This window comes from Melozone crissalis, unplaced genomic scaffold (genome assembly GCF_028551555.1).
Source record: "Melozone crissalis strain CALT ecotype California unplaced genomic scaffold, PUWL_Pcris_2 ptg000039l_1, whole genome shotgun sequence".
Lineage (NCBI taxonomy): Eukaryota > Metazoa > Chordata > Aves > Passeriformes > Passerellidae > Melozone > Melozone crissalis.
In genome coordinates, this window is record NW_026535817.1 from 11,074,089 (window position 1) to 11,102,004 (window position 27,916).

Consider the following 27,916-nt stretch of genomic DNA (forward strand, 5'->3'; position numbering starts at 1 on the left):
ATGGGAGGGAGAGGAAGCTTTCTAAATAAAGTATGTCCTGTTTATGGAAGCAAGTGTTTGGTAGAGAGCTCTTTCCTTGCCCTCAGGTTGTCTGTTGCTTCTTCGGTTGTTGAATTCCTCTGCACTCAAGAGAACATTATTGGTCAAATCTAAACCCATTACTTTTCCATTGAAATTTCCATTATCTGTGAGCAATTCCATCTTGGGGAGGATTATAATATTTTTCATATTCTGTAGTGTTCTGCATGTGCTTCATTACTGTGCACCATACATGGGAAAATGTCATTTATAATTTCATACATCAAAATACTCTGTCTGCATTGATGAGCCTTCTTGTCTGACAAGTGCAGCTGCTGGCCTGCACTCACATATCTTTAGCTTTATTTGAATCTCATATCTGCCATCATTAACTATTCATGCAAGCAGGGAAAGCAAAGGAAATAGTTCAAGGAATTCAGAGTGCTTGCTTTAACCAACTCCAGTGTTCTAAGAGAGTAGCAAGGATATTATGAACAACAAAGAGTGCACAAGCCCTGTCCCATGTGTACATTAATGAGATAACAAGAGATGCCTGTAGCTCAGCAAAGATAATTTTTTTAAAATTGCTTTTGCTGTTTAATTGCAGCTTTTGTGTTTTATAGATTTTATTTAAGCTATCAGTAGCTGTACATTAATAGTGCATTTAACACAGAATTGAATACTAATAAAAAGGGACAAGTGGACTAATTTCCATGTGTAAACCAGGCTCTGACAAGATGATGTTAACTGATAATAAGTTTTTAATAAAGGGTAATTGAGAATAAAGCTATAAGAATTGTTGAGATCTATAAAAAATAACCAAACCGAAATTGTTTAGTTACCAGAAGCCTGTAAGTGCTGTCCAACAGACATAGAAGCTCAGGATTTTCCAAAAACCAGGGACAGAATCAGCCTGCTCAGATGTTTTTGGAGGGTGGCTGCCCTTTTTCGTAGTCCCCTGGCCACGAGCAAGTGCTAGAGAGGACTGTGAGTGCTGACATCCCTCACTCACCTGGAAAGGCAGCATTATTCCTAATGAGGTTAATGTGGAGTGAGTTGCAATATAATTGAAGGACATTAGCATTTATTAGAAATTGAAAAGAAAGCGGAATTCCTTAAGGCCTGACATTACAGGCATTTGGAGAGGATGAAATGTTTCTCATTAACAACCTGTGTGCTTTTTGGCTGCACTGTAGGTTTTTCTGTATGAACACCTGGCCTCTGGCTCATATTTATTTGATCCAAACACCTGAAGCATATGAATAAGTGTTATTGGTTTTCCTAGTGACTGAAGAAGGCATGGCCAGAAACATAAGCATACCAGAATATATGAATGTAATACAAATGTAATAAGAATGTAATCTTATATACGTATAAGAATATAGTTGAGAACTGTATTCTTATAAAGAGAGTGTAAAATCAGAGGCACTGGCATTGCCCCCAGCACAACCTCAATCTGTGTAGTCTAATATTTTGTAGTTATTTCAAAATACAGGGTTTTTCTGGAAAATTGGAGCAGTGTTTAGCTAAAGTCGGAGCACCGTGAGATGATGAAACTCTGAAATGTACCTTGAGCTGTTTTCCTTCCAGTGCACATAATAAGCAGTGCATATAATAGAGTAGGAAAATGCACTGCAGACAAAGGTCACTCTCCACCATCCCAGTGAGACATTTGTACCCACTTGCTACGTTCTGTGTCCCATCCTGAGGAAGGAAGGAAGGAAGGAATACTCCAACATTGCTATTGGCATGCTGCTTCTTCAGAAGAAAATAATAATGGATGAATGTTTCCCACAAAATCTTGGATGGTTCCTTTTTTTTTTTTTTAATGTTTTGGATTTCTCACAGGAAAACACCCTCTTTTCCCTGTGATTGCAATTGCCACCAAATGTGGAAAGCCCCATTGCTGTTCTGCTTGGCAGTTGCATATGTGGCTTGCTGAACATGTGCTTGGGAACATTCATACTTAAAATATCTCAAACCCAGAGACTCCAAAGTTTCAGGAATTGGCAGGTTCTGTAGAAGGTCCCAAGGCATTGTAGTTTAAACTCTGGTGATAATGTTTCAGCCCCACTGGTCATGCGCTTGAGGGAACACAGTCTGCAACGCAGGAAAGACTGACTTTATAAAAAACTTCATATGTATCTGATAGTTCAGTCCAGGTCAGGAAATAAATTGCCATTTTTTTCATCTGTCAGAGACTTAGCTCATGGTTAAGTGCTGCTGACAGTGCAGTGAACTCCTCTTGTGCTCAGGGAGTCTTGAGCATAGTTCATAGAGCTTATCCTGAGAACTGCGTCTTTGATCTTTGGCAAACTGACAATTACTGTTACTGCACTGAGCAAAACCACGTCCTTCAGCTCTTTGTAACAGTGAGAAAAATGTAGTGTTATTGCAGAGAGGAAGGTTTTTGCACCTGTGTTATAAATTATTTACTCCTTTCTGCCAGCAAAGATTTAGGAATGCAGAAGGTAAATAAATGGCTTATTGAATTTTTAGTCTTTAGTGATCTCAGATCTTCTGAAAGTCTTTTTTTTTTTTTTCTTGATACTGGGGGGAAAATAGTATGGGCTTTCATCTCTTTATTCTCCCTTTCAGTGCAGTGGTATTTTTGCTTAAAAAGTGAATCTGTGCTAATATTGTCTTTGTGAGATACAATGAACTTCTTAACAAATCTGCAGTAGCATTCAAATAAAGATTTCCTTACAAATGCAGCTTAACAACCAAAGAGAAAATGCTTGTATTCAATATTGTTTAAAAGATTTCAGTTTCAGTTCTCCTCCTTGGTACTTGAGTGAAGAACAGACTCCAAAATTTCAGCCATCTTCTAAAAAGATACTGAAACAAAACAAGTAAGATGAAAGAATGACATTCACTCCTAATTTCTCATAGAAAGGTTTATTTCTCTAAGTCTCCACATTGTACCTGTTAACAGAAAAGATGACAAATGCATTCAAGGCATTTAAATTAGAATTTTATCCAGCCTTGTCATTTGCCCTGAAGGAAGTACATGGAAAAATTGTGTGTTTCTGATTCAAATGGAGTTTTCCTTGCATTTTCCAAAGTTCTCTAAAAATCTACCTGCTGAAGAGAGGAGAAGATGGTTTATTGGTAGTAATGTTGGGACACAATTTTCAGGTTGCTGCAGTGTGCATCCCAGCCTATGCATTTTTTGGATAGGTTGTTTTGGTTAGCTCCCTACCTAACCAAAACAGGGCTGCATTTTTTTTCCTGGTAGCAGCTAAAATCAGATTTAGATGCATTTTTCTTTGTGGCTGGGGAATCTATATGTGCACAAATTCACCTTGTGTAAATATACCCCCCATACTGTGTGCTGCTGAAAGAACAGCTGGGATCAGAACAGATAAAATCTCAAACTGGTTTTGTGGTTTTTAAAAAATGTATCAGTGTGTTAGGTGAAAGTTTTTAATGAACTGACATTATTTAGCTGAATTATTTAGAGACTAGCAGTTGTCTGCAGTTTATGACTCACACTTTGGTTAATCCCATGAAGAGACTATGTGACTTGGTGTCATTAATGAAAAGCAGTTGCATTCCTCCTTTCATATATCTCAAAGTGAAAACCCAGCAAGTCACAACATTCAAATTTAGAATTCCTGCTGTTCAGCACCCTCCTCCCTTAAAATACCTAAATTAGGGATGCAACATAGATTAAATGATGTTCTGTTTACACCAGCAGTTCTCTGACCTTAATTCTGTCATCCTACCCATAGATTTGGACATCTCGAAATGAATAACAGATTTTAAGCTTCATCTTTCACACATGTCTGTTAACTAGTGTAGGAAGCCCTTTCTGCCTCTTAAATCAGCTTTGCTACTTTGTCCTCAGCATGGGGAAAAAGACTAAAAAAATTTTTGCCAAAAGAAAAGGGATGACTCACAAAGATTTATTTTCATGGCCAACAGAGAGTATTTAAACCTGATTAGACATATGAAAGAATTTATCATGGATTTATGTTTCACTGTGCTATGTGAGCTAAATGTATAACTGCATCTTCAGTAAAACTCTCTTGCTGTGACAGAAACAGTCTGGAAACAAGTGTGACTCGCTAACCAATTATGCCAGTGCCCTACCCTTACGGAAGGGAAATGTTGGATCTGTTCAGAGCTCAAGTGAAGGTCAAACCCGTGGGGTTTTGCTTGGTTGTTTTCCTGCACAGAGATACAGACCACATTGGCTTTAGTGTTGGTCGTACATTAGACTGAATTTGACACCTTGTAAGAGAAATTTGTCAGGAAAGATTTCGCAACTTTGACCTGAGAAATTCCCATACACATGTAATCCTAATACTTTATAGAAGAGTGTCTAGGAAGATTATTAGAACCATACTTTTTGATAGACAGAGAAACCTTTGTAAAATTGATGTGTAATACTACAGAGGACTATCAGTAAAAAGCAGAATGAAATAGCAAATCCTTTCCTTGGAGTACAGTAGAGGTGAAAATCATGTTTCAGAAACTGCTCTGCTGTCTCGACAGGTAAAGAAGAATCTCCTCTGCAAACCCATCACTTTCCAGTTCTGAAGCTAATCTCTCACACAGTCACCACAATGACTTTGCAGGACTTGAAGCTTCTGGCCACAGCTGTAAATTGAAAACCTCTGGGGATAGATGCTAGAACATGATCTCAGTCATTTTGTACAGTGAAATTATTAAATGTTTCCGGATGCAGTTTTGGCAGATTAAGTGTGCTCTCAAGTGATTCCAGGGCACTTTGGGAGTTGGCATGACCAGGATACTGTGCCCATGGGGCAGCATCTGCTGTCCATTTTGGCAGATTAAGGGACACAGGCACAGAAAGTCAACTTGACTTTGCTGTTTAGATGCTGAGGGTGAATTTAGCCTGCTAATGGAGGTGTCCTAAATGCACCAGTGACAAAAATTGTGATTCTAACTGGAATTTTTTTCTTAATGTTTCTTGTATTTTCACTATAATAATTTTGTCAATGTTATTTTTTTACCACATAGATACTCTTTAACATTGAGGGAAAAACATTCTTGAAGGCATTCTGTATCAGTCAAAAAGGAAAATATTAATTCTTCTGCAATCAGCAGAGATTTCTAAAGTGCTAAGATGAACACTGGTAGAGATGTATATTACCCAGTAGCATGTTTTATGCATATTAGATATCAAGCTTGAAACTGCCCTTTTCCCGTCTATTCTTTGGAGTTAATTGTATGTTAAAAAGTAAACATAGACAAATATAGGGGTGTTGCTCTGTGTGAACCAGCAATTCGGGAGATGTTTCCATGGCCCAAAGCTGGAGTGAGTTGTGCTGTTTTGTTGCCTGCAGTGCAGGGTGTGTGCCTCTTTCACTTGCTCTGGGAAATCCAAACACAGCTAAGCTGATAAAATAGGTCATAAATTTGCACATTTATAATTATTTTGACTTCAAGGAGAACACATACAGAGCAGAGCAAAAGAGCAACTGTGTAAATTGAGTTTTGACTTCAGCATTCCTTCCAAAGGATCCCTGTCCATGTCAGCACATAAGACAACAGGGTTTTCCTGGATGTGGTTGTGTGGCTGTGGGACCAAGTGTCTCCTTGCCTGTTATTAAATATTGCTGCAAGAGGGTTTCTTTATTAATCTCTTGCTCTGTACTGAACTGTTAAGGCCTGTTCATAGTAGTGCTGAAAACCTGTACCCTGTCCAGCACTGAGCCTCCAGTAGCTTGCTGTCTCTGACCACCTCCTCAAAATTGAATTTTTAGCTCTGTACAGACTGAAACTCCGTAATGGTTTTGAGCCCAAACCCCACAGTTACTTCACAATAGCTGATTTTCAAGATCTAGGTGTCCTATCATCATGACTGCACCATGAATCTGCTGCATGGTCCAACTCAGTGGTCAAGCCTCATATTGTATGATCTACTTTCCTTTCTATTTCCTAAATATTGCATTAGAAAAGTCGTGTGTTATAACCAAGCAAGGAGAGAAGAAAGGAGTGGGGAAATAGAGGATTTCTATTCTAGCAACAAGAGTAGGGAAAAACTTGCATTACAAAAGGTTAAAACAGGAGGAGGGAGTTTAGTGTGACAATTTGATAAAACAGATTTGATAAACAGTCTGGGGTTTTTGTGTATGTTTAAATAGCAGCTTCCTAAATCACTGACTGAATTTCTCAGTATTCTTGGATCTAAGACTGCTTATCAGTTTCAGCAATTCTCGTTGTTTTGAGCTGAGATTATAGGATCATGTAAGCAGCAAAAATTGATTTCTAGCATCTTCTACTTTATTTAGTGCCATGTGCATTTGAGGGAAAAAATTTAAGTTATTAAATGCGTATCAGAAAAAGAATAATTTTAAAGATCATTGATACAAAAGATGTCTCTGCTGGTTCCCCTCCCTTAGCTTCCATTTTGAAACAATGCAGAACCATTTTTTGTTCTTAAAAATTGTTGGAGGTTTATTGCATCAACTTCATATTTCAAAATAAAATTTTGTTTCCCGATATTCCTTTATATGTTTTATCTGAGTTCTGCTCTGATACTGAAATCCTTCAGGACTAGGCTGATACCTGTTTATTTCCTTCTGCATGATGTTTTGTTCTTCTAGATGTGCTAGTGCAGCAGCTTGGTAATGGCTAGGAGATGTTCACAAGGATCCCACATTTTCTCTTTGAAAAAGTTAAGGCTGCCTTCTTGAACTGTAGTGCTGTACATTGATACAGGCGATTATTCTCTGAAGTGTTTCAGTCAATCCCAGTAACATGTATCATGTAGAAATTAGGATGTTTTCGTTCCAAAAACTTCTTAAGAGAAGCTGCTTCTTGAAAGCTGCTTATGAACTTGACTGTCTTGAAATAAAAGGAATAGGTAAGTTATCAAAATTGTGTAAGACTGAGAACTGTTAGCCATCCTTTCTATTTGAAGAAATGTCTCTACTATTACCAGATGGCACTCTAGAGAAGCAACTTACTTTTGCTATTTTCTGTGTCAGCACCGAAGTTTAAGAAGAAAAACACATCAGGACCAGAAAAACCTTGCTTGAATCTGTCTACAAAAAAAAAAAGGGAAATTCCCATGAAGTACAAGTGCAGTAGGACATGAATTCAAACGGTAGTCACCACTAGCACGTGGGACACCTGTTAATAGAAAGCTGCCTGTTTATTCCACCTGAAGAAATCGTGTAGAAGAGTTCAACGTTTCCAGTGTTGCTAATAACTGTAGCTGGAAAAGTTCTAAAAAAGAAGCATACATCCCAAAATGTGAAAATCATCTCCTCCAAAAACGTTGCTCAGGGACATCAGTGTGACTGATAATCGAAAGCCAGAATGTGCCCTCATGTGTGTGCTTGACTCTCTTAAGGACTTGAGAGGCTTTTTCCTCACACCATTTTCATCATCTCTGCTTCACTACTTTGAGGTCCAAATAATTTATCAGCTGAATTTGAAAAGAACAAAAAACACCTGCTGTTTTGCCTTTGCCTCATTTGATAAGCATGTAGCAACTCCTAACAGGAGTTTAGGATGATAAAACATCAATTGAGATAGAAGGCAGGCTGAAATGGTTATATTGTCATTAACTTACAGAACCCTTGGCTGCTACAATGTGTTTGTGCTGTGCCGGAGGTCTCAAATGAACAATTTGAGAGTAAATGAATAAAAATTGTATGATAGGTTAGTGGGGTGTTCATGACTCCAGATGTTGCGAACTTAGGTGGTTTCACTACTTCTGTTTAAATTATTTGTAAAATAGAAACTTGCTGGTTATTTTTCAAGTTTTCTTCCTTCCTTTTGCTGTTGAAGTTCAATTTGTGATGGAGATAACGTCTGAAACTATGGCTGTACCTTCACACCTGAGCATGTAGCACCCTTAGCGCTCTGTTCTGGTTGTGCTGTCAGTCAGAAGCCACATGAATCCAGCTGACAGGGCACTAGTGGGATTTCTGCTGTTTGCAGTGAAACTCCTCCAGGGTGGGGTGAGCCAGGGGAAGCAATGTTATGGTGCTGACAGCTGGGTGTAGGTCTTTGCTTTGTTCAATAGTCACTGCAGAGGACACTCTGGGGTGTGTTGGAAGGCACTGCCACTGCACTGCACTGAGAAATGTTGGCACACGCTATAGCAAGGCATCTGACCCTGATCAAATATTCCTCCTCAATTAAAAGCATGCGTAGCTATTCTGCTCAGCTTGTTCTTAGGAAGCTAATAATGGACTTGGATCCTCTTGCTCTATTTTGGGGACATCTTATTGAATCATGCATTGAATGATGTGACTAATTTGTGGAACAGAGTGCCTGTGCGTCAGCTGTTCACGGTTGCTTTCCTGGGGGGAAGATAAACTTTTTATGTTAAAAGACACCGATCATTCTTTTCAGCATATCAAAGAACAAATGTACTGTAGGCTTTTCTGTTGAAAAAAAAAAAAAAGAGAACAAATGGCTTTTATCTGTATTTCCATCATTACTCCCACATAAATCTCACTGAAGCTAATGTGACTTGTAGCAATGCAGATAAAAGCCAGACACTGTTGAGATGTGGAGTCCAACAGAGCAAGGCACACCACAGAAGCAGGAGGGTTCATCCCTGTAGGAACAACCTGCAAGTGTGTGACTCACACTTGGAATGAACCATTGGTGTGCAAAGCCAGGGCTCTCCAGATTGGTGTAAACAATCAATCTGATTAATGCAGTGGCTGTGCACCCTACTGAATGCTCAACTTCACTGCTGCCCAGATGGATTTCTCCAGAAGAAAAAGTTTGGTGTGTGCATAGGAGTACACGTGATGTCTGTGATGGAAGGGATGCAGGGCAAACAAAAATCACCCGGACTCTGTGACTGGGAAGGAAGAGATGGGACTGGGAGGGTTGAGCTGGACTTCTCATGAGTTGTGGGCATAAGGGGAGTAAGCTGAAACCTGCAGGCTCACCTTGAGGAGTTGGAAGGGAGTGGGGGGACAGGGTCAAAGGGACAAACCTGTGGGATGCTGTGGAGATTAAAAAAAGAAAAGGAAAACCAGCAAGCAGCAGGTTCTTAAAAAAGTATATAGAAATACATAATGGAGGACAACATTAACTGGGAACAATAAAGTTAGTCCTCCCAGCTGATCACAAATAGTAATGTCACTGTGAGCAGAAGAGGAAGGAAGTTCTGTAGGTGGGCCCTAGGACAGAGGCATAGCTGGGGCAGTCTGATAGAGAAACACAGAATTACTTATTTCAGTGCTGACAAGGCCAATAAAGCATGCAATTAGCTTAATTTCTTGATAGTTTCTGAGATAACGTCTACAGCAAAGTCTGAGTTCTGCCCAAGTTCTATCCATGGACACTTGAAATCTGTAGAACAAAAGCAGCAAACACCCTGCCACCAGCAATTACTTTGACCTAGATGAAAATAGTAGGGGTTTTATTTTTTATCTCTTATTTTGCTATTTAAAATAGTATGTATTGATCCCTTTATTAGTGTAACATACAGACTGAAGTTCAAAGCAAAGACTAAGACTAAGAACTTATTATGGAAGGCTTGTTCAAAAGAGAAATTGGGCAAGGAAAGGTTTTGATCAACCCCCCCTTGCCTAGGGTTCCACCTGCAAATGCAGTTCTTGCACCTCTCTTGCTATCCAAGCTTAAGAAATGTAGCATTGCCCTTTAACACACGAGTCAGAAGGCAGGCTTTCTGTAAGGTGATGTGGCTGCTGCTGTTTTCAGAGTATCCTCTTCATCTTACCTGCAGCTGTGGGACAGTAAAGATCATGTCTGCCAGCTTTTTCTCTCTTGAAAGCAAGAGCATACTTGTGACATGTCCTTCTGAAAGGGCACTGCATTGTCATCTGATATATTTGGATATTCTCAAGTCCACATTAAAAAATGGCAAGTTATCTTTTCATCACAGGATATTCATAGTAAATAGAAAAAAAAAAAAACATCTTGCCAGTCCTTGCTGCCCAAAGGAAGTCTATAAACAGGACTCCTGGGTGTATGCAAGTAAGCTTCAGAGGAATTGAAGAAGTGTGGTTGCAGTGTGAGTAATTGTACTTACAGAGAATCTGTCAAGAATACAAAAGGCAAGCCTGGCAGTGGAAGTGTCCCTGTTGCTCTGGTAGGACAAGGACCACACAATCCAGCGTGATTCAGTAGAACTTCCTTCTAAGTAGATTAGCTCCTCCCTGTGCTGACTGATAAAGATACAAGGTGATTTACTTACAGGAATGCAGGTGCGAGCCTTTGAATAAAAAGAACTGCTATGGACTTTGAGTCACCAGCAGTGATGAATTTTTGAAGTCAGTTTACCATCATTTAATACTATTTTAGAATAGCTGTTAGTGTGTGGCCTTTTCATTTCTGCCAATAAACTTCCTAATAGATACTGAAGCAGGACTGAAAAGCCTGTGAGCACCATGGAGACATCATTTGTTCAGTGTTGCATTATGACGTACTCATGATCTTTTTTTCTTTGCTTCCTTAACTTTTTTTTTCAACCTCCTTATTTCATTTCTGTTCAGTGTGTGTGTTGATTTTAGTGATGGTGTAGTTCATTGTGGAAGTGATTTAATGTTCACTTGTGAATACTACTCCAAGGCACCTAGTAGCATTAGTATGCTAGTAGCCGCCCAGTGATGGTGCTTCCTGTGTCAGCTGTAGAACACAAAAGTTATACTGGAAGTACTTAGATAAATCTATTTCCTCAAAATGGCTCTGTACTTTCATTTTGTCAAAATGCCTGCGTGTTGGCTTTCTTTGCTGCTGAAATGCTGTTCTATCTGTTCCTAACTTCCCTGTTTAACAGCAGACAGACCCAGGGAGCACTGACTGACTCGGATGATCCCGAAACAGGCTGTCTAACTGATAACAAGCCAACTGCTCGACACTTCTATCCTGTCGCCTTGCTGCTTGTCAGCTCACACCTGCTGGTTGTGTGGCTTATTTTAAGTCTTGCTTTGCTATTAGCCAAATATCAATAAACTTTACTTGTGTTCCTTTCTTTTCTACAAACAGCAACGAACTAACTCTAGAAAAAAAGAATCATGTTGTAATATTTCTACAGTCTCAGACCCCAAGGATTCATCTTTAAGATTCCCATGTCTGAAATGTACTGTGTTTTCATTCTTTTTTTCTGAACTCCGAGAAGTATACTATGCATTGAGTGAATTGATTTGCTCTTTCTGTTCATGGTAAAGCTTTCCCACTGTAATTAGTGCAAAGAAAGCCCACTTACAATGCTGTCACTGTATAGAAGTTGTGGAATCCTGAATGCTTGAATCCCTCTTTCCAGAGTAATTAGTCTGACAAAAAAAAAAAAAAAAAAAATTTGCACAACACAAACTAACCCCTAGACAAATATGGCAGGGCAATGGTTTGTGAGACTTATCTTCCGTTGTGTTTTTTCATTGTAACTAGCTGACGGGATTGTTTTCGTTTAATAAATTATTATTACTTTGCTACAACTAACCCTTTTCTGTAGAGTAAATAGAATATACTAAGTTCTGTTTTGTAATGAAATTAGCCTGTTTGTAATTGTTGCTTTAGTTGCTTTTGCTTTCAGTACACTTTTATATTCTTTTTAACAAAGTCCTGTTTATGTCTTGATGCACCACTTTGGCACTTGTGACTTTTGTACTGTATGTGAACGAACATCCTTCCTTTATAAAGCAGAGAGGTGGATTGGGCTGTTTGAAAAGCCATTCTCTCTTTTTTTCATTGCAAAGCTGAACATACAGCAAATGAAGCAGAGATGAAACTTTCCTTCACGAATCTCTAGGGCCAGACTTAATAAAATTCCTTATTCCTAGAATGCGCATTTTAGGGCAATGTATACTCACACATATATAGCAAATCAATTGAAAAAGAAAGGTATGAAAAGGTTTAAAAGGCAAATATATTTCTGGAATTAGAACAAAATGTATCGTTAAAGTTATTAAATTTTTTTACTGAACTTTAAACCGCAAGGGCAGATATATTAGGGGGGATGGAAAATCTTATCACCTATTTCTGAGGGCAATAAGTGTACTGGGCCTGGCCTTGGATTTAATTCTGTAAGATGTATCATCACTCATGGAAAACAAAAATGTAGAGTTGAATCCTTGTTATTTTTACTTCAACTGTTGCTGAAACTCTGCAATGAACAAATAAAGCATATTTATTTATTCTATGTTTCATGAAGTTGTACTTTTTCCCCCTTTCACTAGAGAAGGATGCCGCATAGAGAATGTTCTGAAGAATGTCAAATGCAGAAAGTATGCATTCAACATGATACAGCTGATGGCTTTCCCAAAGTACTACAGACCTCCAGAGGGGACATATGGAAAAGCTGACACCTAAGTTTAACAAAAGTGTAATCAGGAGCATGTATCATGCTAATTAGTGAATATAACAACTGCTGTTTATGACATATGAATTGGGAATGTATGACCAGTGGAGGTGTTATTTTTAGCAGGTTTTATCACTTTACACTGAAATTAATCTGATTAGTCATTATGAAATAAAACCATGAAAAAGCAATGGACTGGATATTCTGAAAATCAAATATATTCAACTTATCTTTGTGAAATTGAAGCTTAGTATGACTCATAAGCCAGCTGGAATTAGTTTCTGGGGTCATTTGATTGAAGATTAAAAAGGGAAATGGCATTTGCTGTAGGAACAGAGATTAGTAATCTGGAAGGTGGCATTCTGACTCCAAACCAAACCCTGAGATTTGATTTAAGGGGTATCTTACTGCTGGAAAAGGTGTTTTCTGTAACCAGCAGAGCACTGAGGTCTTGATCACTAAGGATTAAACCCTTCACAGAAATGTTTATGAAAGATGCTAATGCTAATACCTGGGCTAAATATAATTTTGGTAATTACAATTAGCTTCTTTACATAAGCGTGGTAACTTCATAATGTGTTTTTAGTAATTGCAGACTGTAATTTCAGTAATTCCATTTTGATTCCCTGCGGTTCATTTGGATGTATCACTCTTGGTTTTCTGTACCCCAGCCAAATACCACTTATTTCGCTTTCACATAGATCACACTGAAATCAGGGCGATTAATTCCACAAGTAATGTGACTTGAATTTCACCTCCTCTTTAGTGTAAACCCTTAAAAGCAAATTTTCTTTAGTGCTAGGGAAAATAAGTTGTATATACAGGAGTTAATGTATCTTTAGACTCTGAAAACTTGTATGTTATTAGAAAGCCTAAAATAAATGTTATGAGTAAACTGCTGTACTAGGACTAGTTAGCCACAGCAGCTGATTTATATCAAATTTGTAATGCTGCAGGTAGACACTCTAGGATGAAGAGCTATCAGCTTTAAAAATGAATGTTAATGTTCTGCCAGCTGGTGTTAATCCTGAAATTTGTCTTGCAAAGAACATTTGTGTTTTCTAATTGTGTCTATTTACTTCTATTTACCTTCTTCTGCCTCCCAGAGAGGAATACAATTTAAAATTCCCAAGTATTCACTGGTTACTGACCTTTATGCAATGCCTTCTTTTTATATCTAGAGCAGAAGTATGAGAAATGTAGCCTAATGAAACTACCCTGGGAATTTGAGCATCTGTAGGAAATTGTAATTGCCATGGATAAAGAAGTAAATGTTTGCTTACTCCTATGGAAGTCAAAGAAATCTCTGTACACTGTGACTTTTAATTAGTTCTTTTTAATCCATTAATATTCATTACTGGGTATAAATCTGTAACTATAACAGAATTTGAGAGCCTGATTCTGCAAATTCTATTTGGGTGATCCATGGAACTGATCTATCATTTGCCTAAAATTAAATCCATCTTGTGTATTTGCAAGATCAGGCTTTGGAGTTTGTAGGAAAACATCAGAAAGAGATTCTTGTTCTAATACTCATTGACTTCAGTGGAGCCAGAAATTCACCTATACAATACATTAGCTAATTGGAACTATTTTTTCCAAGAAAAGTAGATAATGTAAGTAGTGTTTTGGTGCATTAGTTTTTTATTTCTATTATATAATATGCTGTCATTAATTGCTTCCTTTTTCTTGGAATGTATTCAGTATATGTCAGAAGAGTTGACAATGCATCACAGATAAGCTCAGACTCATGAGAACATAATGCCTTGATTTCTTCTTGTCATGTACCAGTAGAAGGGGACAATACTCATTGGGTGGCTGGATATGTGCATAAATTAGTGTTTGTCTATTAATATAATGTAGCTGATCTGTGTGAAACTTTTTTCTGAATTTATGGAACATAATCTTTCCTAGAAAAGTAATTTTTCTTGTGTCAGGCTGCTGCACTAACCCTCACTATATACATGTTTATTATTAGCTTAAAGAACCCCTACATATGCAGTTTAGAGATAGTGATAAATTCCTTATGGGTCTCTGAAATAACCTCCAGGCATGCAGTAGAGAATGCCAACCATTGCACAGTAATTCTGAAACTGTCTGTAAAAATCTCAGTGGAGATGGTGCTCTTTGCTGGGTGCTATAGGTACCTAGACTTCTTTGTCTGAGTCCCATTGGCATTCTGTCACATTAAAATATGAAATTATTCTAGATTTTCTTGCCAGGAAAATAGTATTTCAAGATTTTGCCTCAGCATTTTAACCCTGCCCAGGCTCTAAATTGCTGTTATCACTACCATGTTATTTTTGCGTTGAAATTGTTTTTCACGCTGAAGCCATGGATTTGATGAGGAGAAAGAAAAAATGGCACTGGATTGCTATCCTTTTTGTTTTAGCAACCATTCACAGTATGTTCTTGTGAAATTAAATAAATCCCTTATTTGCTAAAGATAATTAGACAAAACCACAAATACATCAGTCAGCTGCCGTGAAGCCTTGTGCTTGGGCCATTACAGAAGAGTTGCCTGAGCTCTGTGCTAAATAGTGCTGAAATTTTTCTCACTGATATTTGGATTGGAACATCTTGTTGTAGGTCTGGAGAGCTTTGTAAAACCTGCACAAGTGCTCCAAGTCTCCTGGAAAAACCTCGTTGCTTCAGTAGCAAAACAGGCCCAAAGATTTTGTTGTTTGGTCAGTGCCTGCTGGGGCTACTGTGGTCCCTGTGGGCAAAGGCTGTGCCGTCAGCTGGCCATGGATTCAAAATTTTGGGGTTTTCTGGTTTGCCTTTTATGGAGAAACAAAGAGGGGCTTGCTGCAGGTTGATAGTTGTGTTACATGGAGTACATTTACTCTTTGTAGCAGCTGCTCCCAGCCCTGTGGGTTGTTTGTCTGACAGAGGAGTTAAATCATCCCTGGGGTCTTGCACATTATCTTCTAGCTCACTGTGCATTTCAGTGCACTACTTAATTTTTATGAGCAAACTACATTGTTTGTCTTGCAGAGGGATAACATAAGCAGAGTGATTTTGATGGTGGCTCCACAAAAACTGTTCCATAACTGCTGTCTTAAAACTTTTGTAAGGTATAAAATAATCTGCTTTTAGAGGAGGGCAGTTCTTAAGGGCTAGAAGATGAAAATTCAAAAATACATCTGGCATCTAAAGCCAAATCTTGTCTTAGAGATGATATTATTTCTAGAAATCTAATCAGGATCTGTCTCGAGGAATCCTGAAATAAGGGCTTCTAGCTTTCAATATTTGTACAATGCATCACACACTTCCATGGGGGTTTTGTACCACAGAGTAGTGACTAAATAGAGAGCTAGCCTAAAATAACTAAAAACATAAGGAAAGGAATGTTAAAGTATTTTTTTCCCAGAAATGATTGTAATATTGTTATAATACATGTCTATGAGTGACATTATATTATCTATTGTTTATAATACATGTTTATGACTGACATTAAGCAGGCAGGTTTTTTTTGTTTTTGAAGTCTTCTGAGGAATTTAAAATGCATTCTGATTAATGTTCATACTTTGGCTTTTATGGAGCAATTAAAAAGCAAAAATTTTTAATCATGTTGTGTGATTTTTGCCTATGTGAAGCTATGTATTTTGATGGAATCCTAGCAATGTCTGTGTTATAAAAAATAATAATTTAGGAGGACAGCTGAAACAAAATATTAACTGGGAAGTAGCCTTAATGAAGCCCTTTGCAATGTTAATTTTTTTCTGTCTGAATTTTGCCATTACATAAGTGAAATGAGGAAATTAACAAACAATTTTGTGTCTAAATCAATCTCTCCTGATGAAAATTTACTTAGTTGCAGTGGAATAACTTGTAATGATATTCTAAATCTTCATTAGTAATTTTGGTATAAAGAAGTGCAACACTCCGTTCTGAAGCCTACTCTATAATATGCCTATTAAAAGTTTCAGGAAAAAATTATTTTTATTTCTAGATTAAACACAAGTTCCAAGAAATCCTTTGGTCCATTTAAAAAAAAGCATGAAATGCACTGAACATCCACCAGTGTAATAAAGAAAGGAATTGCATTGAAAACTATGCAGCAAAATTACTTGTGTGAGTTAATGTATGTAATCACTTAACAGTCTTATACGTACATTGTGTCAGTTGGTTATGTTGTAAACTTGAAACTATTGATATTTATATTTATGCTCTTTTTTATTATAAAGAACTGCGCTGTATAGGTAGTGCCATGAGGCATGTTTGCATCTTGCTTTTCACTTCCTTGCAGCTTAAAAGCAGATGTTTACAATGGAAATGCTTTAAAGTAATTTGCTGTTCTCGAAAACACAAACTTACCTTGTATATTGTGTGTTTACAAAAAAAAAATCATACAAATGATTTTTTAGAGAGAAAAAAATCACAGACTTCAGTCCTTAAAACACTGGGGTTTTCCCTTAGCCATACAACACCTCAACTGTTGTGCTGCCAAGCATTTGGCTTGCACTCTGCAGGACTCAAACATTTATTTTCTCTTTCTTTCATAGCATCTGCTGAATAAGTAATATAACAGCCGTGACTATCAGCATGATACTCACGATCCAAGTTAAAAACTTACATTTGCTCAGATATGAGCAAATACTTCAGGATAAATGAACTGTAAGACACTTGTGAACCAGCGTCTCCCTATTCCAAAGAGCTGAAACATAAGGCACAGGATTTGTGTGCTGGCTGGGAAAAAAGGTTACAGTTGGAGTCTGTGCTAACAGAGTGCCCTGGCCATGCCAGGTTCAGAGCAGTGAGAATTCAACCACGCTGCAGTGGTGTTTGGTTACTCCTTCCTTGCATGCAAAGTGCCTTGAAAGTTTTCAGCACTTCTGTTTATGAATGGCCTGACTTTAAAACTTCTAAAATCCCAAATTACTTTGGTACTTGTTTTCCTTTTGTGTAGCTGTTCCTTGTGATGTTCCTGTCTTACATTCTGGAGCACACAGGGCTGTGTATCAGTAACATTAACAGGACCTCAGTCCGCAGCATGTGTGTGTCCAGAGAAACAAAGCACAACTATAGGAATTCAATGCTTTTTATATTTCAGGGTTTATCAGTTTTGTTTCATTGCTGTCTGTAAGCCATGTCCATTGTACACTATGTGTATATTTTTATTTAAATAAATTTAATGTTTATTTTTTATGTTTCTGACTTTTCTGTTTGTTATTCATTTTTCATTGTCATTGCGGTGGCGTTGCCCAGAGGGAGGATTGTCCATGCTGATGAGAGTGTGTTCCCTCCTGAAGCAGTTGGGGGAAGCCCACTCACAGATCTCATCACCTCTAGGAGCAAGGATTTAAGAAAAGTTCTGAGATAACATTTAAAAGCCAGCAATGGGCAAAAATTAATAGTTCATATTCTTCTTAGTCTTACCATAACTTTCATCTCAGAACCAGGTGGGTCATGCGTTTTCTAGTTCAAAGCAAACAAAACATTCAAATGCCCATAAGGAGATCCCTTTCACATAACTGTTGATCTTTAATTCAGGTGGGATCAAGGCTTTTCGAAATGAAGACTTTTAAAAAGGTTATGTCTCATGCTTTGTCTGGTATCACATCTTCACCATCTCAGCAAATTATTTCCTTGGGAAATAATTATGGATTGCTTCTGTGCTGTTTTCTTGAGTTTCTGTTGGAATCTGGATTTATTATATGATCTCTCACCACAATGAAAGGTAAGTTCCCCATGGCTGGCTGAAATGTAGCAAACAGATCTTCTGTTTGGGTATATGATAAAATGTGGCTCATCTGTACTGTCAGTACTACGAGTAGAAGGTGGTTGCATAATTTAGTATCTCTGTTTATATGTTAGCATTTTTAGTTTTACTAAAATATATTTAGTGAGATTTTAACTACTTGCAGAGTTCTTGATAACCTTTAGAAAACACTGGGAATTGGTGCTTCTTTGGAAATAAATTAAAAAGCTGTTAGCATTCAGCTAACAGGAGCCTAGGAGTTTTGTCTCTTAGTAATAAAAGTGAAAGTATTTTAAAATTACTTTGTCTCACTTTGCATGCTTATGGATTTTATTTTCCTCGTAAACTGGGAGCCGCTTTCTTCTCACAACGATGTAAGACAGAAAAGGAGAAAGAACCTACAGCTGAAGTGAGATGATAGAATAATATGATAGCAAAAATATGTTTTCACTGATTCCCTTTCCAGTGTTACTTCAGAGCATGCTTGAGTATGTGACATAATATTTCTGAACCACAGTCTGCAGGGTTCCACACTGGGCTGACCATTGCTGCCTGTAACAGAATGTGTTCACAAATGCTGCTTCTGCTAGGCAAGAGCTTGATTTTGAGGGAAAAATGGTTGTTCCACTTTGCACATTCTGCCAACAGCAAGGGAAGAGGACAGTGCTCAGCTGAGGAGGTAGGGAGTGTAACAATGCATCAAGCTTTAATGCTTTTTTTATGATAGATAAAAATTGTAGTCACATCCAAAGGTTACAAAGCATTTTAGATAAAGAAAAGATAAAGAAAATTTTAGAGGTTTGCAAGTCCTAGGATTAGGATTGCAAGTCCTAATGTAAATATAAATTACTTGCTTCTAAGTACTTTTAATTAAGTTTAAATAGGTTAATTATTTACACTGTTCAACGGGAATATTTGATACATATCAAGGTAATTTTCAGCAGGAATTAAAAACAACTCCCAAACTCACAAAATAACATCATCTAGTATAAATGAATACTTTTAATGACTACCTTTACCTCCTTATGATACACCACCTCCATGCTTTGTTGAAAGAAAGAATTAATTAAAAAAAAATTAAATCAAGGTTTTTGCTTTTTTAATATCAGTATGGGAAATAGAAGTGATCATTTCATGGGTGGGAAGTAGTAGGTGTTAGCAGGTTTTTTGTGTGTGAATCCAGTTAGTGTACTTAGGTATAAAATACTGAGTAAGAGTTTAAAAACCAAAAAAGTGGAGCACCCAGTTTATATTCACATATTCAATGGCATAATTAATGGACATCAGCAGGGGAGATGTGATCCCACACTTTTTAAAAATCAACAGGAAAGCAGTGCACACTATGCAATTCCCTTTTGCATTAAACTTATTAAGTCAAATCAATTTTTACAAGCACATAGGCTAGAGTTCTGGAACTTAATTCCTTTAGATCTTCCGCCTGCTAAATTCTGCTTCCCATTGTGCTACCATGCAGTTTATTTTTAACAGATAATTTGTTTGGACACCATTAAAATGAAAATATGACAACTTCTAGTGCTACTAAGGCACTGAAATTCCTGTCAAGTTATTAATTGTCTGCACTCACACACACAAACAGACACACAAACAGCCATTTGCACAAGGGAAAATTGTAGAGTTAAGAAAATGTCGCTGCTATGTTCAAGAGCATGAAGCACACAAAACACAGGATCCTGACTTTTGCAAAGCCAGCATTACAGAATACTCCCACTAATTTCTGTGCTTGAGGTGCAGCCCCCATACCTGTCAGGTGTCTGGAGAAGAAGACTGCTATGATGTGACAGGTTTTAAATGGAACATTTTGGGGCTGAGTCAATTGATTTTTCTTTTCATTACAATATGACATTAATTCAAAACTCTTTTCTATGATTAGTGTTCTGAAAGGCACATTTCCGAATTATGGATTCTTTTTTCAGCTGAGCACTGCTTAGTGTTAGGGAGAAGGGTGGATGCACCTTAGCTAAGAAGGGAACTGTGTGGATCAAATGGCCTTCAGGTATTTTCATGGTTTGTGATTGCACCCTCATGGATCATAAATACTGTCATAATCCTGTGACCTACTAAATATGCTGGCCTTTTGTTTTGCTCTAACACCTCCTATCTCCTTTTTAAGTTATGATCTAATTAGCAATTCATGATTTAATGAATAACCTACATAAGTAGATATGAGTTCATGTCCTCAAAGAAGATACTACAAAAGATAACCAGACACATGAGAAGTTCCTTCTATGGATTAAATACTCTGGTGAGTCTCGATGTGAATCATCTCTGTGTCAATAAATCCCTGCCACTATCAGCAATATAGATCTATGACACCACAGGAAGCTTCTAGTACTTAGTTTTCCTCTGCCAGAATTTTGTTTTACAATCTAGCTTCCTGCTTTCATTGCTCATCTGGTAACTTGAGAAGTTGCAGCCCTCTTGCATGGTACTAAAAGCTTTATTCCACTTCAACAGTTTCCTCAATCATTTTCTCCCAGTGTACTGCTCAGTTCATGACTAGGTTTGACAGAAAATGTGTCATAATATCTCCCATTTCTCTAGTGTGTTATTGAAACAGCAAAATGAAGACTAATAGCAATTAAGGCAACTTAAATTCCAGATCAGCACACAAAGCAGATAGGAGAGTTTTATATCTATTCCTATTTGAGGCAGCTGGATGTTCATACTTATTTTCTTACTCTGTGCTTCCCTGCAGCAATCCATGTCGCAGGAGCTTGACCTTGGGATGCTGGCTGTATGTCAAACTCCTCTATCTCTTTGCCTGGTGTTTGCTACAGTTTTTATTGGCTGATAATCTTCATCCTCTTCCACTGTCTAGAAAAGGACATAAAACAAAAGGGAAAAAGGTGTAGTGCACAGTAATATGTATTTCTCTTCATAACAATGAGTGTATATATATATATATTGTGCACCAGCGGGAATACAGACATAACACTTTTTGTCTCTATACTTTATTCTACAGCAAATTACCATCACTGTAGTGATACATTCTTCAGCAGTGAAAATGGAACTGATCACAGTTTTCTGAGTTGCTAACTGCATTGAGATTTTGCAAATGATGCAAGATGTAACACATTGCCATCACAGTTCTGAGACTGCAATCTGAATTTAATACTGCCTTATTTCATTTGACCTGCTGGAGGAATTGTGATAAATTCCACATCAAAATGTTTTCCAAAAGAAAATTAAACCTTTGCATTTCTCTCATTGATAAATTAGCTATCATTAAGACTACCACATTTTAAAATGGCATGTTCTTACTAAGATGGGTCTTTATTATAATTCCACATTTTTTAGTATATTTATAAGTAGTTGATAACTTATTCACTTCCTTTTCCCTGTAAAGACTTTTATAACAAGTTATTTATATCTGAACTTACTATAACAAAGAGAACCAGACAAACAATGGTCCAAATAGATGGATATGGGAAAAATTAGTTGTGCAGGTCTATGGCATGTCAGATCCTATTTCTTTATTCAATAGAGTTTCCTAGGACTTGAGACCAGAAGAAATAATGAACTCCTCCATGCTTCATAAAGTATGGCCAAATAACCCCATATACCTGAGAGCAATACAAATCCAAAGGCCATTGGATGTTCAGTTCTTCTCAGAGACTGTGACTGTGACTGATACCCACATGTGCATACAGACTCCTCAGGGGGATGCGGAGGAATCACTGCAAGCCTTCTCATGAGCTCTTCTTCACCAGAAGTGGGTATTTTATCCAGTACTGCCTAGTGAACCCAAAGCTATACAGCATGGGAAATGGGTGAAGCCTTTAGGTAAAGGAAGGAGCACTTGTGCAGCTTAGCTCATATCAGGGAAATTTCTCCCCATTGGCAGGAGGGATGATGAGGGGGACTCCATGATATCAGCAGGCTAATTAATTACTTTATTATTCTATTATTCTATACTATATTACACTACATCTAAACTGAAACTGAACAAGAACTCAACGGAGCAAAATCTTGTGACTGTCTCCTGACCAACCATCCAGACTCAGCTTGCAAAGATTGGTAAAGAAAACAAAACACTCACACCAGAATCCTATTACCACATTCCTTCAGGTAAATAATCTTCCAACACATTCCACACGTTCACAAAACAACAGGAGCAGCACATGAGATAAGAACTGTTTTCCCTCTGTCCTTCTCCAGGAAAAAGCCTGAGAGAGATAATTGTCTCTCTCTGTTCAGAGAATGTGAATCCCACAAGTTCATGCTAGGTTCATGTGAGGTAGTCCTTAGTTTTAGGACAGGCAATTCAAAAACAGCAGGTTGAAATATATAATCAAGGATTTTATGTTAAAGTGGAGACTTGGTTTATATGTCACTTCTGTTGTCTATATTTAGTCTAATTGTCATTTACATTCCCAGGAGAAAAATGGCCACAGCCAGAAACATCATCAATCCAATTCTTTAAGGAATGTGTGACCTGTCCTCTAAAGATATTAGTCTTTATCTAAGTTAGGAAGGGACTAAATAGGGAGCTCTGAAAAGCAGTTTAAATTAGACACCTATAGCCAAAGTTAGGATTTCTGAATCCTAGTCACAGCAGCTGCCAGCTGTCAGTGTTGTTCAGCTGAGGAAAGGAAAAGAAAGCTGTTGTTAAAAAAATACAGAGAAGCCTAAGATGTGTTAGAAAAGCTTTTTCAAGAATGCTCAAGGTATGGAAAAGCAAGATAAGTGCTGTTTTAAGGAAGTGAACATGGGGTTGTCTCGATATGTCTGTACTATGTTGCCAGTCTGCCAAAATTCAGTACCAAAAATCCTTTTTAATAATCAAGCAGCACATCTTGAATTTAGCCAGCAGCAACATTTACTCTGCAGTGACATTAAAAGTAAGTAATTTATGACTGTAGCCCTCAATCTATTTGCAGACAAGACTGTAATATTGAAAGCTGGCTATTGGTCAAATTGCTTATCTAGTTTTTTACTTGGTGAAAGGAAGTTTTGAAATGAAAGGTAAATAAAATACTTTTCAGCTACATGTAGGGGCTTAGTGTGCTCTCTCTCTCTCTCTCTGGGCTAATTCAATAGCAAAGCCTGTGCTGAGCCATAAGGTCAAGCTTTTTAACTTGGAAAGGTTAGAAATCATTGTTATTGAAAGCAAGGCTGACAGCACAGCAGGTATGGCCATCAGTGGAATACCTGCCAGCCCTGTGGCTGGAGCAGCAGTGGGAGGGGGATGCAAGACTGCTATTTCAAGGGAAAGAACCAACAGCCACATTGCTTTAAGCATCTGGATTGTGAGATTAGGCTGACAAATAAAGCAGCAGCTTGAATACCATATCCTGAATTCCTCTCTGCAGAGACGTGCTTCTCTGAGCTTGGAGGAAATGTAAGGAGTTGCTGCGACTTGCACTGAAATCGCAGAATAATCACAGCAGTGCTGACAAAAAATTTGCTGGCAGTTTTCACATCTGCATGGCTATAAAAAGCAATGGCATTCAAATATACAGCAATACATTGGCTGCCCCAAATACCCCTTGGTCTCCTCCTTGCCAAAATGGCTTCCCTTTGTCTTGAAGGAAGAAAGATAAATGGGGCGATTCTCTCTTCAGAAGTTGCTGCCCGTCAGTGGAGTAGTGAATAGTCAGCACTTCCAAAAAAGCTCTTTTAATGGCACCTACTTCTCAGTCATTGCAACAGAATTAGCTACTTAAACAGACGGGTCTAGCAATCATTCCAAACACAATCAATTCTCCTTGGGAATATTAAACATCTTGGGACTGTAGAAGGGTTGGGTTTCGTAGAGGTAGGGTTGGGGTTTTTGTTTCTCTGGCAGCCCTTCAAGACACATTTCAGGTGTAATCACTAACGAAAGCAGCCCTGAGTGTAAACCCTCTGACAGGGGGAACAACAGATCTCCTTGGGTCTGGGGCCAGAGGAAGCACCACCATGGAGAAAAACCGTCAGTTGAAGCACTTCCCTCAATTCCTCACAGAGACACTTCCCTCAATTCCTCACAGAGACATTCTTCATCATCAGCATCACACATGGGCAGGCAGGAGTGTTGTTAACATCCAGAAAACCCGTGTGTTTTGGTGAATCTTGGTAAGTTAATTTCCAGGGAGGGTTTTCCAGAGTTCTGTGTTACTGTCCACGGTGGGGGCACCCTGCAGGCCAGCACAGGTGTCTGTGAGCCTCCTGCCACAGCTCCTCGGGGCTGTCTCACTGCAGGGACAGCAGAACCCTCTGGAAGGTGTGAGGGGGTCCTTTGGGAAACTCTGAAGAGTATCTTTGAGGAAGGCCGCTCTTCCGAATTGTGTCAGAGGCCTGTGGAGGGGCTGCAGGAGCCCTAGGGACACCCAGTGAGGCCATGACAGGCGTGAGGCCTTCTTCTCGAGGAGCTGGTGTTGTGATGGTGGTTTTCCTCCTGAGGAAGCTGCCATTGATCAGCCAGTTGAGGCAAATCCTCCACTAAGCAAAGGCTCCATCTTGACAGGCTGAGCTGAACAGGAGATCCATTTTAAAAAGGAAAAAAATAAAAAGGAAAGAAATCAGCTCTCTCAAGTGAAACTTGTTGCACAGGGTCTTCCCACTACTGCTGTGGTGAGTATTTGGAGAGAAGACACAGGCTCCCCTCAGAGCCATGGCAAGGTCAGGATGGGGTCCCTGAGGGGATTGTGCTGTGCCCATGGCCTCAGAGCATAGATCATTTCAGCAGGGAATTGCTATTTCCAAGAGGGATTGCATCAGACCTGCTTGTGCAGCACAGCCAGGGATGGCAACTCTGCGAGGAAAAATCAGGACCTTCACAACTTCGGAATCCTTTATTTTGTAACCTAGTAGCATGTGAAAGGGAGTACCTTTAATTCTCTTTCTGTTTTAAAAATCCACTTGCAGAATGTAAAAGAGCATTCAAAAGCAAGCTGCCTGTTTGTTCTCTGCCTTTTCCTTGACTGCTTCCTTTTCAGAGGAGGGCAGTGCTGCTCCTCTGTCTGTCCTCTCTGCTCCAGCAGTGGCTCTGTAAGGGGAATTCTGATGGCTTGTTCTGAATCTTTGCTGTTCTGCCATCTGAAAGCACACCCCACTCTGATGGCCTGTGCTGAATCTTTGCTGTTCTGCCATCTGAAAGCACACCCCACTCTGATGGCCTGTGCTGAATCTTTGCTGTTCTGCCATCTGAAAGCACACCCCACTCTGATGGCCTGTGCTGAATCTTTGCTGTTCTGCCATCTGAAAGCACACCCCACTCTGATGGCCTGTGCTGAATCTTTGCTATTCTGCATCTGAAAGCACAGCCCACTCTGATGGCCTGTGCTGAATCTTTGCTGTTCTGCCATCTGAAAGCACACCCCACTCTGATGGCCTGTGCTGAATCTTTGCTGTTCTGCCATCTGAAAGTACACCCCACTCTTTCCCCCAAGTGCTGCAGCAGAGCTGAGGTACCAGGTGGGTCTGTGTGCTGCACAGAGGAACTTGAGGGGAAGAAAGATTTTTTCCCATGAGGATTCTCATTTGACCTTATGACATTGCCCCCAGCATATGATTTAGGAGGACAACTCCAACCATTTCACTAAGATCAAACCATTTGGGAAAGAGACAGTAATGGGAGGAGTTAAAAATAAATTTCCTTTTGCTTTTCCGAACCAGCTGTCTGAAATCATACTGAACCCTTTTCTAGTGCCTTAATAATAGCAAAATCCTTGGTGATACTTTGAGAGGTAACACCGCTATTTAGATTATTTTGTTTTATACATGCCTTTTTATTATTATTTCATTTCAGAAAGATTCCATTTGTGACTATGCAGGGTATTTTGCACCTGTGGTTTTGTTTAAAAATATCTTCTTTCCCTTGGAATCAAACAGATTTTATATTTCCTCTTCCTAAGTTCAGCATTGGAAGATTTCAAACTGCTGTCATTTGGAACTGATTGCTAATAAATCTTTATTGAAAACTATAACAGTGAGATAAATAAAGTTTACTCTTCTCTTATACTTGTGATAGTACTTAGAATTAGTTTTATACTCTCCAACAGTTTTCTTTTAAGTGAAGAGTGCAACTTTAAAGAAGCACATTTTCACTGTCGGGTTTGGGTTTTTTTCATTCTGGGGTATGTTATATTTCTCAGCAGGTTTTACAGGAAAAGTAGCAGCTGAAATATCCGTGGAATTACTGCTTAATTACTTCAGCTTTATGAATAAGCCAGCACAGACTTTTTAGCTTTGTTGGAAGAGAAGCCTCATCACCTGTATTTCATAGGTCACTGGAAAAACCAAGATTGGCACGGAGTTTACAAGTGCCCGCTTCTTACTCTCGGGCTGGATTCAGCTCCTGCAGTTCTCGTGGACATTGATGGTCCTTTCACATTATGATGGCAGAAATCCAGCAAGAACTGACTATGTGTGAGTGTGTGAATGCCATTTTGGTGCTGCATTGGGTTCCTTGGACTGAAGGTGACTGAGGGGACCCTGAGCAGTAAAAATGTTTGTCCTCCCACCTTCAGCCTCCTTGTCCTGCAAGGCAGGTATTCCAATATCCTGCTTGGTGCTGCCTTGGGGGCCACCGGTGTGGAAGCACAACCATTTGTATGCCAAAAGTGTTTTGAAGGAAGCATTCTTGACAATAATTTCCTCATACACATTGTGTTTTCTTGCATCTAAATCATTATTTCATGCCACTGAAGGGGGATGGAGGAGGAATATAAAGTACAATAAAATTGCTGCCTCTGTGAGGCAGGGCGGGACACGACTGTGCTTGAATTCTTGATGAATGAGGTCATTTATGGGCTTCCCCACACAGAAGGGATCTGCTCAACACTTTCTTCTGACACATGGTTCCCATATGAAGAGATTATATACCACATTAAGGAATGCGTAATTTGTGATCTCTTCAAAGAATATTCCAGGAAAGGTGAGGGAGAATCCGATACTGCTGAAGGTGTATTTCAAGCCTCTGCCAACAAGATCATCCTAAGAATTAGAGATTTTCTTAGTCATTTTGCTTTCAGTGCTGCTGACATTTCTAAATAAGAGGCTGACAGTAAACTAATTCAGAATGAGTTCATGCCTTCAGGCTTTTATCATGCTATAGACACAGCAGTTTCCATAGGAAAAAAAAGGCAGTGCAGAGGGTAGGGTGTGGAAGGCTTTGCTTGAGTCAACATTTCTCATGTCAGCAGTGTTTTAGATTTCCTGTTGTAAAGGATCTTTCAACTTCAACAGATACCAGATGCTTTTTTTCTTCATCTTTTTCTTAATCCCATGTTGCCAGCAGCCGTTGTAGAAATAAAAAATTCTGTCTGGTTCTGCAGATGCGTGCGTGACTTTTAATTAACCCAGTGAACACATATAGATCCAATTTGCTGTATCCATTCATCTGTACTTGAATTAGGGTGAGGGATGTCTTCAGTGCTGTAATGTAGTAAAGTTTATTTTTAATTAACCTGCTTTGCACTTGTAAGTGAAAGCTAATTAGTACAGCTCATTCATTGTTTATATCTAGGAGCACTGGGAATAGTTTGATTTCTCTGCCTACTTGGTTCTGAGCCATAAATACACATCCACTACCTGCAACTTTCAGGTTTTTCACTGAACTGACACCAGTATTTGTAGGAGTTCATATTATATACCAACAAAGTTTTCTTAGGGCAGGATCCTGGAAAAGATTTCTGAATCTTTGTCCATGTTACCTCTAGCTCTTGCTAGTATGTGAATCGTGGATCTGAGTTTTGCAGATAGAACCAATTTTTATTCTTCTTAAGCAGCTGTGAATTATCCTTAAATAACTTCTCATTTTGGTGAGGGAGCATACTGAACCATAGAAAACTGGGGGCTTACAGAGCCCATCTCCCTCCTTTCACTCCTGAGTGATATTTAACCTGCTGGCACACCATTGAGATGTCAGACAGAAGGGAAAACAATGCATCCTTCCTCTGCCCCCCAAAAACCCAGTCAGA

The 27,916-nt window shown here is 38.7% G+C and overlaps 1 protein-coding gene across 1 annotated transcript in view; it reads left to right on the forward strand.

Moving 5' to 3' along the window:
- Window positions 1–12,663, forward strand: part of INPP4B (inositol polyphosphate-4-phosphatase type II B) — a 211,284-nt gene extending 198,621 nt beyond the window's left edge. Inside the window, exon 24 of the mRNA XM_054283822.1 lies at window positions 12,165–12,663. Within this exon, the coding sequence (XP_054139797.1) occupies window positions 12,165–12,297 (133 nt within the window). The 3' untranslated portion in view covers window positions 12,298–12,663. The remainder of the gene's footprint in view (window positions 1–12,164) is intronic.
- Window positions 12,664–27,916: the final 15,253 nt, after the last annotated feature.